Source organism: Erpetoichthys calabaricus, chromosome 16 (assembly GCF_900747795.2).
Source record: "Erpetoichthys calabaricus chromosome 16, fErpCal1.3, whole genome shotgun sequence".
NCBI lineage: Eukaryota > Metazoa > Chordata > Cladistia > Polypteriformes > Polypteridae > Erpetoichthys > Erpetoichthys calabaricus.
Window position 1 is genome coordinate 68203262 of NC_041409.2, and position 13153 is coordinate 68216414.

Below are 13153 nucleotides of genomic sequence, written 5' to 3' on the forward strand. Positions count from 1 at the left end.
CATACCCTCTGACTAGTAGTCATTTTAGGTCTCATGCCACAATTGCTACCTAAGATGAAATAAAACAACTATCTGACATTAAGAATTGACAGAACAAGGTCTGCAGTATACACATTTGTCAAACTGAAGCTGAAAGAATTTTTATCAAAGAAAAGAATCTTTTATACAGAGACATAAGCTGATGCAATGCACTGTAGTGCAGTGAACTGACCTCCTCGTGGTCAAGATCCTCATCTTTCAGGTGGAGCTCAGATAGGTTTAATTCAAATGTTTTGCTGCTTGGTTTGTCTGAACTACTCTCCCACACACCCCCAATGTCTTGATTCAAAACCATCTTCCTAGAGTCTATACCAATTGCTCCTTCTGTCCAGTCTTGGAAGGGGCTTGATTTTCGAGGTATGGGAGGAACTGGCTTGGTGACTCCAAGACCACGATGTGAAGGTGATCTTACTAGTGCAGGCATTAGAGGTACTGGGGAGTGTTTATCTTGTATACCTTCAGCTGGAAAATATAAAAATAAATTATTTAAAAAAGATGAACAGTTAAAGTGAATGTAAAAGCAATTAGAAAATACCTGCACATCCATTATCATTCAGAATTATAGTGTTTCTTAGTGGTTTTTAACAAGTTTTATGCATTTACAAAATAGGTCAGCACCAAAAAATGAAGTGCCATATCCACTTACTTTAAACTCAGTGATTGGAAGTCATTTAATATCAGCAGTGTGACTAAATGATTCACCTTTGGTTGGACATATGACAGTGCATGAGTACGAAGATGAAAATGTACACAGACAAACACACGCACGCACGCACGCACACACACACACACACACACACACACATGCACGGAATTAGAAAGTAGGGTATGGTTTAATATAAATTCAGAGCAGGATGAGATGCAGCATTTTTATAAAAACAGACATTTCCTAACAAGAAATAGTCAGTACAGTAATCCCTGGCTATATCGCGCTTCGCCTTTCGCGGCTTCACTCCATCGCGGATTTTATATGTAAGCATATTTAAATATATATCGCGGATTTTTCGCTGCTTTGCGGGTTTCTGCGGACAATGGGTCTTTTAATTTCTGGTACATGCTTCCTCAGTTGGTTTGCCCAGTTGATTTCATACAAGGGACGCTATTGGCAGATGGCTGAGAAGCTACCCAACTTACTTTCTCTCTCTCTCTCTCTTGCGCTGACGTAGGGGAGTGTGAGCAGGGGGGTTGTTCGCACACCTAGATGATACGGACGCTCGTCTAAAAATGCTGAAAGATCATCTTCACGTTGCTATCTTTTGTGCAGCTGCAGCTGCTTCCTGAAACGACATGCTGAACGGTGCTTCGCATACTTAAAAGCTCAAAGGGCACGTATTGATTTTTTTATCTGTCTCTCTCTCTCTCTCTCTCTGCTCCTGACGGAGGGGGTGTGAGCTGCCGCCTTCAACAGCTTTGTGCCGTGGTGCTTCGCATACTTAAAAGCCAAACAGCACTATTGATTTGTTTGCTCCTTTGAAGAGGAAGATATGTTTGCATTCTTTTAATTGTGAGACTGAACTGTCATCTCTGTCTTGTCATGGAGCACAGTTTAAACTTTTGAAAAAGAGACAAATGTTTGTTTGTAGTGTTTGAATAACGTTCCTGTCTCTCTACAACCTCCTGTGTTTCTGCGCAAATCTGTGACCCAAGCATGACAATATAAAAATAACCATATAAACATATGGTTTCTACTTCGCGGATTTTCTTATTTCGCAGGTGGCTCTGGAACGCAACCCCCGCGATGGAGGAGGGATTACTGTATTCAAAAAAGTCAGGAACCAACTTTCTCTAATGGCAAATTATTGTCAACAAGCATATTGTATAAATAAAATTGTTTCAATATTATTTTATTTTCCAAAGTTATTTTACTATCAGGATCATCTTTCCATATCCAAATACGTTTAGAAGCAGTAGATGCGTTATTTTATATTGCACCATTCAAATAGCAAAGAATCATGACAAATGAAGGAATTACAGAAAATGTATATATTCTCATTTCCAGCAGGATTTTTAAATTATCTACCCTTTAACTCTGCCAGCAAAGCTGCATGTTCCACCTTTCTTTAAAAATAAAAACAATCAGATGTACACTGTGATACTTTTTGCAATTAAAATTCTTTGTGACAGAAGGACAAGTGGAGATATCAGCTTCAGTTAAAAACTAAAGGACAGGGGTTGGGCCCGTAAACGTATGCATATGACACTATTGGCAGTGTCACTAGACCACCACTACAGGGAATATTCAGTGCCCCTATTAAACAGATGGAGCTACAATGTTAATTGCTTCTAGGGCAGAAATGTAACGGCAGTGGGTGAAACCTGAAAACAGAATTAAAAAGTCCCAGAAGCTGATTGGTGACAGCAGGGAGATGCATTAACCAATACACAATTCCCCACTCCTCTTTATAATGGAAAGATAAGCTGGCCTTGGTCAGGCAATTTAAGAGATATGCAATACAAAATTGTAGGTGTAGTTACAGAATGGCAGTGGGATAGAAATTAATTTTCGTTATAATGAGTTGGCATGTCAGACTCTCATAACAGTGTCTAAATATATTTCTAAATAAATGAAACATAATCTTGTAAACACTTTGCCTTTAGTGATTGTAATTCCTTCAGCAATTTCCCCCTTCTTCTCACTGGCTTCTCTGATTTCAGTTTGCGGCTTCTCTGGTGGCAGACATTTGCAAACACCATGCAGGTTAGGATCATGTGAAGCATTACATTATTTTAAAAATGCAAGAAATCCATTTCTTATTACACTAAGTCAAAGAGAACCTTAACAGTACTGTTTAAGGTAACTGAATGAAAAAGGGAAGAAATAAAATATGGTAGACTGTTTGGTTATCATATATGCTATCTGATGAACAGGTATGAAAATAAAGGATTTTGTTTAATAAATTCACAGCCTCCTGCAGTCAAGTATAGTCACAAGTGAATTATTTGCACAGTGCAAAGGTATGGGTTCTGTCTGATCTGAAACCCCTGACAAAAAAAGCTAAATGTTCCCAGTTTTTTTTCAGTGATATAGAAGCAGCTGTTTTTTATTAAATACACCTGCTCTAGTCTGTACGATTTGTGACAGCAGCGGGCTGCATTAAGCTATGTTTTGTTATCAGAATTCTTTATTAAAACAACCATTCATCAGAGGGCAAATATGGTAGCCAGGTGTGCCACCACGTTATTTCCTTTTTTTCTTACATTTACCCTAAACAGTAACATAAATATGTTCTTTGATATTTTGTGTACTGGTAAATAGATTTCTGGAATGTATTAAATAATTTAATGGGGCATATAATCCTAATCTACATGATGAAACTTCTGCTTCAAAATACAAGTCCAAAAAAGAAAGAGTCTTCAATAATTTAGAGACATATTTAGTCAATTTTATTAGTTTAAAAGTGTCAAATGATTTTAATATTTTTCTAATTCTGCAGATACAACTGCAGCTTTGTGTTGCATGGACGATTTGAGACTGGACTGTAAATGTATGTCAAGGGCAGTGATTTTACACTATGAAATCCAGCTGTGACAAAACGAACTATGTGTTATCATAGATCATTTTGTCAATACATTTCTTGAGTTTTAAACAATTAAACAATATTTGCCAGCTTGATGGTTTTAAGAAGCTAAACATTCTGTCTGACAAAGTAAAACAAACATGAAAATATATGACTAATTGCAGTTGAAAATGAAAACAAACAAATTTAGTCACTGATAACATAGTTTTTATCATAGTATGGGAAGGATATGAAAAATTAAATACCCTTGCTTAATAAACGGTAATCATTCTTACCAGATGGGCCTTCTGCCTTGCAATTTGGCAGTCTTCGTGGTGTGCCAGATTTTGCAATGTTCTCTTGCTTGCCGGGGGAGGTGCTGGGTAGACTGACACACTGTTCTGCAACCTTTGCAACAGGGCGGCCAACAGCTGGTGATGCTGAATTCAAAGATCCACCTCCTGCTGAGGAGAGCGGATAGGACGGCAGGAGAGCAACACCATAGCCGCTGCCAGTTGTAGGAAAGGAAAATGTTCGTTCCACATTTGCATGATTGTAGAAGGTCCGTGGTTGCTTAGTCACAAAGTTCAGACTACCATGTAGGGAAGCTGGTTTGAAAAAAGGAAAAAACAAACTTCTGTTGAATTTTTTGCATGCAAAATCAACTGCTTTAAATGCATACATATTAAAATAATCCAAGGAGCTAATAATATTTCACAAGTCAGTCAAAATAATTCTCTGCTTTACTCACTAGTTTTTTGTTTTTTTTAGATGAAGAGGGCGTCATTATGAAGTCAACACTAAAAAAGAAGGAAGTTGGAAATGCAACATTTTGGCATTTGGCATCTATTATGTTCCACAGAGGTGAAAAAGGAGGACAATATGAAAAAATAAAGGTTAAACGTTTAATCATTACATGTTGAAGGGATGCACTGGGAATGCATATTGGTCTACTTGTAAGGTAACTGTGCATATTCTATAACATAGTTGTAGTGTGTAGTTTAAAAGAAGTGATCTACAACAAGCATGAGAGGCAAGATGCAATTACTAGGTCAAATACAGCCACCATAATCTTTATTTAGATTATAAATTCCTAGCTTGGTTTTCTACAGAGATATGCATAACTGGCCAGGCAATATGTACCAAGGCAGACAAATGGTAAAATAGAATTGTATTTCAATAGTTTATTGTTGCACTAAAATAGTGTTGGACAATACTTCTTCAAATTTCATGTAATGCTGACATGTTGCTTTCAAGAGACTACTGCATTTTTTAATATACAGTAATCCCTCGCTATATCGCGCTTCGACTTTCGCGGCTTCACTCTATCGCGGATTTTATATGTAAGCATAACAAAATATATAACGTGGATTTTTCGCTGCTTCGCGGGTTTCTGCTTGGACAATGGGATTTTTTTACTTCTGGTACATGCTTCCTCAGTTGGTTTGCCCAGTTGATTTCATACAAGGGACACTATTGGCGGATGGCTGAGAAGCTACCCAATCACAGCACACAGTTAAGTTCCTGTGTGCTGATTGGCTCAGCAACGGAGCACCCAATTCGATTCTGCTGCATTAACCAGGAAGTCTCATCTTGCACATTCAGCATCAGCGTGTTTTGTTGTGTAAAGAGTTAACTTTTGTGCTCTTTTGTGTTTATCTTTGTGCACAGTCAAGCCCTTCATTATGGCTCCAAAACAATCTGCTCCTGCTACTGCTTCAGGGGCCGTTCCCAAGCGCCAACGGAAGATGCTAACGATTGCCAAAACGGTAAAAGGTTTGGATATGTTGAAGGAAGGGAACAGCTACACCGCTGTAGGACGCCATTACGGCATCAATGAGTCCACGATTCTTTTTATTTAAAAAGGAGGAAAAGATTATAAGATCTACAGCCGCAGTGTCCTTTAACCAGGGCACAAAACACACCGCCCGGGTAACGAAGGAGTGGCTTCGTAAGAAGCATTTCAAGGTCCTGGAGTGGCCTAGCCAGTCTCCAGATCTCAACCCCATAGAAAATCTTTGGAGGGAGTTGAAAGTCCGTGTTGCCCAGTGACAGCCCCAAAACATCACTGCTCTAGAGGAGATTTGCATGGAGGAATGGGCCAAAATACCAGCAACAGTGTGTGAAAACCTTGTGAAGACTTACAGAAAACGTTTGACCTCTGTCATTGCCAACAAAGGGTATATAACAAAGTATTGAGATGAACTTTTGTTATTGACCAAATACTTTTTTTCCACCATAATTTGCAAATAAATTCTTTAAAAATCAGACAATGTGATTTTCTGGATTTTTTTTTTCTCATTTTGTCTCTCATAGTTGAGGTATACCTATGATGAAAATTACAGGCCTCTCTCATCTTTTTAAGTGGGAGAACTTGCACAATTGGTGGCTGACTAAATACTTTTTTGCCCCACTGTATGTGATATCGGAGACGCTCGATATCTTATCTACTAGGGGGCTCCGCCCCCTGCTCGCTTCGCTCGCCAACCCCTGGTGTTGGGAATGACAAAGAGCGTGATGTATGAATGAGATATAGAATAGTGTGATGGTGTAGATGATGCAAATAGAAAGCAAACAATAAAGTGTGTGGCACAGTGTAAAGGTTTATTTGAAAATTTCTTTGTACACGCCGTTTAAGTGTAAAAGGTAATTCCAGCTCAGAACTTGTAAGGTCATTTAAGATGGTTATTGTTGTGATCAGAGTCAAGTTTGTCAGAGCTTAGAAAGAGTTGTGTCTTTCCAGGAAGTAATGGAATGACTTGGGTATTTATGTTTTCCACATTAATAAATATTTTTTGGACATAATATAGTGCGTTGTGTTAAAAGGGGCATTTGGTCTAATGAGATTGCTGTTCCAAATCTCTCTGTAACTAAGTCGTCACAGATAAAGGCTTGAGGAATTGTAATAATATGTGGCTGAAGTCCATCTGTATTCGTGAGTGTACCATCTCTCAGTTGTAATAAGCAATTGTTATGATCTGGTTCTGGACATCGTATCTTTTTTACTAACTGTATCTTTTGAAAGCAATGCCAATTGTCTGCGTATTTTAAGGTGCACTGAACAATAGCTGAGTGCATGGTATCTGGAAGAATAGCTAATCACTGTCTAAAATCTCCTCCTCATAAAAGTACCTTTCCTCCAAATCGAATATTATTATTCATAAACGTTTGTTCATGCCATTGAACATTCATCAATAAACATTTTTTCAAGATGGATGTCACGTGCAGTGCCACTGTTAATGTTCATAGTGGATTCCGATTTGTAGGATCTAATGTAGTTGATAAAGATTTCACTTTCAGGTACATCGTCAGTAATAAGCTTCTGTAGATATTCAGTATATGAATGTAAAGAAGGCAGTCTAATTTGACCCTTTTGACAACAACGTGTAAATGTATAACTTGTATTGCCAGTTGTTTCTTCAGGGAAGTGAACTGAATGACAATGATTGCAAATGACATTCATTAATCCGAATGAATTTTCCTGGTGTATGTTTTGCTTGTGCCGTTTGAGAGGCGCGTTGTTGCATGTGTAGTATTTGGGACGTGTTGTTTTGAAGCTGTAATCGATTTGCCTGTACTGTGTGAGAAGCCCGTTGTAGCCTTCGCTGCCATCAACGTACGTCTGAGACGGGAGGTGTTTCGTTTTGAATCCGTGCCTGTTGCGATGCAGCACTTTGATTGATAGTTTGCGTCATGTGGATCTAGGATGTAGATTTGTGCATATTAAATGAACTATTGTAGGATCTAATGCAGTTCATAAAGGTTTTACTTTTAGGTACATCGTTAGTTAGAAGCTTTAGTTGAGCTTTGCGTTTTTGGAGTCGAGTCATTTTTTCTTTTAGAAATATGGATAAGTAATAAGGAGTATTGCACTCACTGTTAATATGGAGCCTTTTCTGTGGTTGAACGGTTAATAGTGCCTTATTGTAATGAGATCCACCTATGCTGCATAGCCGTCTATTTTGTTGTTTCTTTCGTGTTCGTGTGTTTGTTCCTGTTATCCTTTCCTTTTCGTTTTGTACCCGTGACCGTGTATTCATGACTTGTTTCTTTCTCAGCATGCGAAATATGGATAAGTAATAAGGAGGATCGCAGTCACTGTTAATATGTTTCCTTTTCTGCAGTTGAACAGTTAATAGTGCTTTATTGTAAGGAGATCCACCTATGCTGACACCTATGCTGTCGAGTGTGAAGGTGTTGATGTTCACTTTAGAATATGTGGCTTTTGGTGTTACTTCTTTTGGATGTGTGTGTGGTTGGGGGGGGTGGGATTGAGGATTATTATCGCGCGAGCGTCTTCTTTCTTTTTGTGTTCCTGTGTCTTGTTGAATCCCCCTGTTTGTGTGTGTCCCGTCCCTTGCTTGTAGGGTCTGTGGGGTGGTTTTGTGTTCTTTTTTTTGTGTTCCATGGGCTTGTTGAATCCCCCTCTTGGTGTGTGTCCCGTCCGGTGACTGTAGGGGGGGGGGGGGGGGTGCCTTGCTGTTGTGCGCGAGCCTCTTTTTTTTTTTTTTTTTTGGGTCTAGTTTCGTGTGCAATGTGTTTCGTGCTTTGCCTGCGTTTCCTCATTTCTCCATTTTTCCTGTGCTCACTCCTTTTTTCTGTGGTCTTGTCCGCCTCTCTCGCCCTCTTTTGTCCGCCTTTCTCGGCTCCTCAGCTGACTCTCGCGGACTCTTTTTGAGCCTGCGCAGTACGTCTTTTTGCAGCTACGGCCCATTGCCGGATGTGCCTGCGTCCATCATCCGGTTTAGCATTCTCGGTTAGTAATATGGATAATATTTAAGTTTTACTGTATATAAACCGTGTGTTTACATACATAATTTCAACGAATCTTAGCTAATATCTAAGAGAATACAAAGGGTTTATGCTGTATAACTGTGCGGGAAATGTTTATAAGAGTGTGGAAGAGTTTATAAGGGCTTAAAATATATAAAAATAACCATATAAACATATGGTTTTTACTTCGCGATAGGTGAGGGATGACTGTAATCTTGTTTCCGATGTTTGTGCAGTAAACCAAACAAAGCAACACAAACAAAACACTTGTGCCGCGTGCAACCAAACTAGTTTGCCAACTCCCTCACTCATACACCGCGTTACTGCGTATTCTTCTGCTGCGCGCAACCAAACTAGTTCGCACATGTAGTCTGTAAGTATAACTCTAACGGTGTAAGCCGAAACACTCGTGTCTCTTTTTTTTTTTTTAAGTTTTCATGGGAGTGAGCGTTGTAAACTCGAAACGTCATATGTCGAGACGTTGTAACCCAAGGACCCCCTGTACCTGAAAATTGTTTCTGACACAAATAAAGTTATTACCTAATTATGGATTTCTTTCCAAAATCAAATTTTTTAATAAAAAAAAAATTGAAATGTTTTCATTTAGAACTTTAGTGAAAGAGGTGTGAAATTCTTAAACAACAATCATTATGTCATCCTAATTTCCATGTAATGTATGCCTCTTTAAAAATTCATTTGTATAATTTCTTTCTTTGTTAAGGAGTGCAAGCCAATTAATTGTGGTTTGACAAGGCAGCATGGGTATAATAAAAATGCACCTATTTGGTAGGAGCCCATTTTATTTGGTTGTAGTACTCCAAATACATTAAATGAGAACAGTTCAACTTTGCAAAAAGTAAGGACAGTCCATCATTATTTTTAAGAAATATTGACTACTCATTCTGGAAATTTTTATAACTTAGAAAGGTTCTTCACGTGCAGTTGGAAAAACTATTACGTCCCGAGACTAAACTGGCTCTCAAGAGGACAACAACAGGAAAGGCAGACCAAGAGTTATCTCTGCTACAAAGAACAGGCTTATTAGAATCACCAACCTACGAAAAATCACAAAATAACTGTACATCAAAATATAGCCTAATGCAGCAGTCACATCTTAACTGCTTTAACAGCACAAAAGAGACTACATAAAACAGGCCTTCATGATACTTGATGCAGAGAAAGCACTATTGAAGGAAACTTGATTGGACTAAGAAATATGGACAGTAGACATTGGACTATTTGACATCTGTCCTTTGGTCTGAGGAGTCCAAATTTGGGATTTTTTGTTCCAGTTGCTGTACCTTTGTGGGGCATGACAAAAGTGAATACTGTAGATGATGTCTGCATATATGCTTCCCACTGTGAAGCTTGGGGCAGGAGGTGTAATGATGTATGGGGCACTTTGCTGGTGACACTGTCTGTGACTTATTCAGAACTGACTGCACATAACTAGTATGGCTAACACAGTATTCTACAATAACACACCATCTCATTTGGTTTGTGCTCAATTATGCATTTAATGTATTTTTTTCCTTTTTGTTTTTATATTATACTAATCTCACTACTGAGTGGATAAGAAATATTTTCCCTACATACAAATGGGAATACATTTAAACTTGAAATTAAACTTGGAATGCAGGAAATATTTACATTTTTCAAGCTGCTGGTTGGTTCCTAAAAGCTGAAGTTCAGAGTCCACACTGCCACTCTTCCTTGAGGAGCCTAGCAGGCCTTTCTTTCCTGAGATACGAGGATGGTGTACATCTGAAAAATAAAATAGTGGTGATACAAAACATTCATGGCCTTCAAAAAGTACTGTGTAAAAAAATAAACTATCAACAAGTGCCATGAAAAAAATGGTTTCAGAACTAACCATAAACCACGTATTAAAAAGACACAAATTCCACAACCGTTTAGAATAATGAGGACATAACATTTCATAAACTACCATTTGACATCAATGTGGAATTTCAAAAAGCCATAAGGTGTTAATAATTAAACATTCTTATCATGTTTTTTTTGCTATACATTTTCAGAATCTGTTTTTCCCACTAAAAGGTTGTGGAGAGGATAAAGGCTATATTCTCAAAGCACTGGGCACTAGGCAGGAAGCAACACTGCTTGGGGACACTACAGTACTGTAGGGCACACACACACACACACACACACAGACACTCAGGTCATAGAAAATGCATTCACAAATACAAAGAAACAGTCTGTAATGACCAGTCTATGTTTAGAGCTCTAAGCAGTGGTTAGCACTTCAGCCTATTATGAGTAATGCAATAAATCCAATGTAATTCATTAACCAGTTTTTTAGTTTGTTATATAATTCAGCATCTTCATTACTGTTGGAAAAGCCTGTAAAAAACTTAGTACAGGTGCACAATAGTGCGTAACATTTTACCTTTTTATGACATTAAATATTTGAGTGTAGAAAGGCTTCAATATTTCAATAAATATAAAATTTTCTTGTATATCCCTACCACTTTTAGGTTTTATTCTCAATGGTTTCCTCTGTGAAAAAAAGAAATGCATGGAATCAAGTGCTCATTTTAACATTGCATCTTGTATTTAAAACATAACACACTTTCACAGTTGAGGAGCGGTTTGAAACTTTTTTTTTCTTAAGTGAACAAGCCCTGCACATTTTTATCTGTAAACTGTAATCACTGAAGAACCAGTCAGTGGTAAACAATGTGGCTGAAAGTAAACTGAATGGTTCAAGCCCAGTCTTGTCCAGAATATACAAGCAGCCTCTGTTTTCAACACTCCTTCACAATGGTTTGTCAGCTCTCCTACCAAGGCTTCGGGAGCTGTTTAACTACTGAGAAAGTTCTGTCTCACACACAAACACACACACACGCACACGTGCACACACAAACACACACACACACACACACACACATACAAAACTCACATCTAATCTACACAATGCAAAAACATAGTTACAAAACTGCTACAATCTTTATAATTTGCTTTCTACAGTCAAAAACAGTTACATGTGAACATCCTTTAAAATACAGATAAAAACTTCTCATTATTTGAATGGTTAACTGCAAAACACTGTTGTACATCAATTTAAATTGCTCATATAAATATAAAATAATGGGATCAACTGTCTTGTAATTTATGTATTTGCAACCCTTATAATCCTCTTTTTTATTTAATCTTTATTAAACAAATGTGATGAAATGCAGACTCTAGGTGACGCCAGAAAAAAAACAAATTATACTATGAAGAACAGACTCACATTGGCTGGCATTCAAAGATCTCAAACGCTAATATGTATGACATAATGATAATAAAACAGATTTGCACTTACTATGTATGATAATTATTCCAAATTATTTTAGTTAAACAATTATTCATTTTAAGTTTTAGCAGATGTTTATGTCCAACAAAATATATATATATTTTTTTTAACTCTTTTTTATATTAAAATGCCCATTAACGGACAGGAGATGAGATTCTGTGTGTAGCCAGCTATTTAATAATGCCAGTTACATCATACTTTCCCATATTGATTAAAATAACAGGAGTTCAACCGAAATTATGACAGGAGCCCAGACAACATACTTTAGAATACCATTAATGGATTTTTGCTAGATACTGAAGAAACTCTGCACAAAACATTTTCCACAAAGAAAATTAGATTTTTCCTGCTTTTTCTCCCCCATTTATGAATTTGACTTTTGAAAGGAGCTTTAGGATTCTGTTCAGTAAGGAAAATTAGAAAGTATCAAAAAAAGAGAAGGTAAAGATCGCAGTAGCGCAAACAAACGGAAATTATTACTCGAAAAAAGGGAAAATAATCACCACGGACCAGGTGTCATTGAAAAAAAAAGCAAGACAAAGCGATGTCAGAAATAAAAGACAAAGAGTAGAAAACAATGTTAAATGTCATAAAGAAGTTAAAAAACAAAGGGGCCAAAAAACATGCAGAGCAGATTATAGATAATGAAAACAGTGGAATTCAAAAGACTCAAAATAAATGTAGGCGTGAAACACATGCAGAGCAAGATACAGAATATGAAAGCAGAAAAAAAATGAAAGTGTCAAAACAAAGAAAGTAAACATCGCATTAGCACAAACAAAGAGAAATTATTACTTGGAGAAATAACAAAAAGGTGAATTGAGATCGAACATATGGACAGAAGTATGTAAATATTGTAAGGCTTTGAAGTTTAAGTCAGAGTATTTCAAAAACGGGGTTTACCTCACATGCATTTATTGGTTACTTTGAAAAAAAATTATTAACTGCTGATGATGTAAATCGTTTCGTCTGTGCTGATATTCCAAACAGAGAAACCTATCCTGAATTATGTTACAAAGTCATTAAACACGTCTCACGGACCTCATTTAAATGATTCAACATGTTTGGACTCGAAAGATTCCAAATATTGTTTTTAACGAAGTTCTGAAATAAAAATGAAACTAATGAAATAGCAACAATTAAAAGAACAAAAAAATCTTAAAAGTGTGTATCTGGAAAACCAAACATGGGCGATGGCGAGTGAAGCGAACAGGGGGCGAAGCCCCCTAGTTTTAACAATATTAATTCTGCCAGTAACAAAGGGACCAGCTATGAAAATCTAGTTTTATGTTTCCCATTAAGCTGAAAGGTGCAATGAAGAATTAAGATCAGTAATGAACAGAACCATGTAGTCCACATAAGGTATTTTTGCTGTTTCCCTTATTACTCTCTATTATTTCTGGGCTTTGCTAAAGACAGTGGTCACTGGTTCAATTGAAACTGTAAAGGGCAATGATAATTGTGGACAGCTGAACTGCTTTGGGCTCACACCACGAAGGATCTCAGTTTGATGATCTACACTGTGGTG

General features: G+C 37.4%; 1 protein-coding gene across 1 annotated transcript in view; it reads right to left on the reverse strand.

The window, feature by feature from the left end:
- The window catches only part of LOC114666504 (TOG array regulator of axonemal microtubules protein 1), a 114131-nt gene that overhangs the window by 48193 nt on the left and 52785 nt on the right, over nt 1–13153 (reverse strand). Inside the window, 3 exon segments of the mRNA XM_051919905.1 lie at nt 212–501; nt 3833–4144; nt 9960–10073. Of these exon segments, the coding sequence (XP_051775865.1) occupies nt 212–501; nt 3833–4144; nt 9960–10073 (716 nt within the window).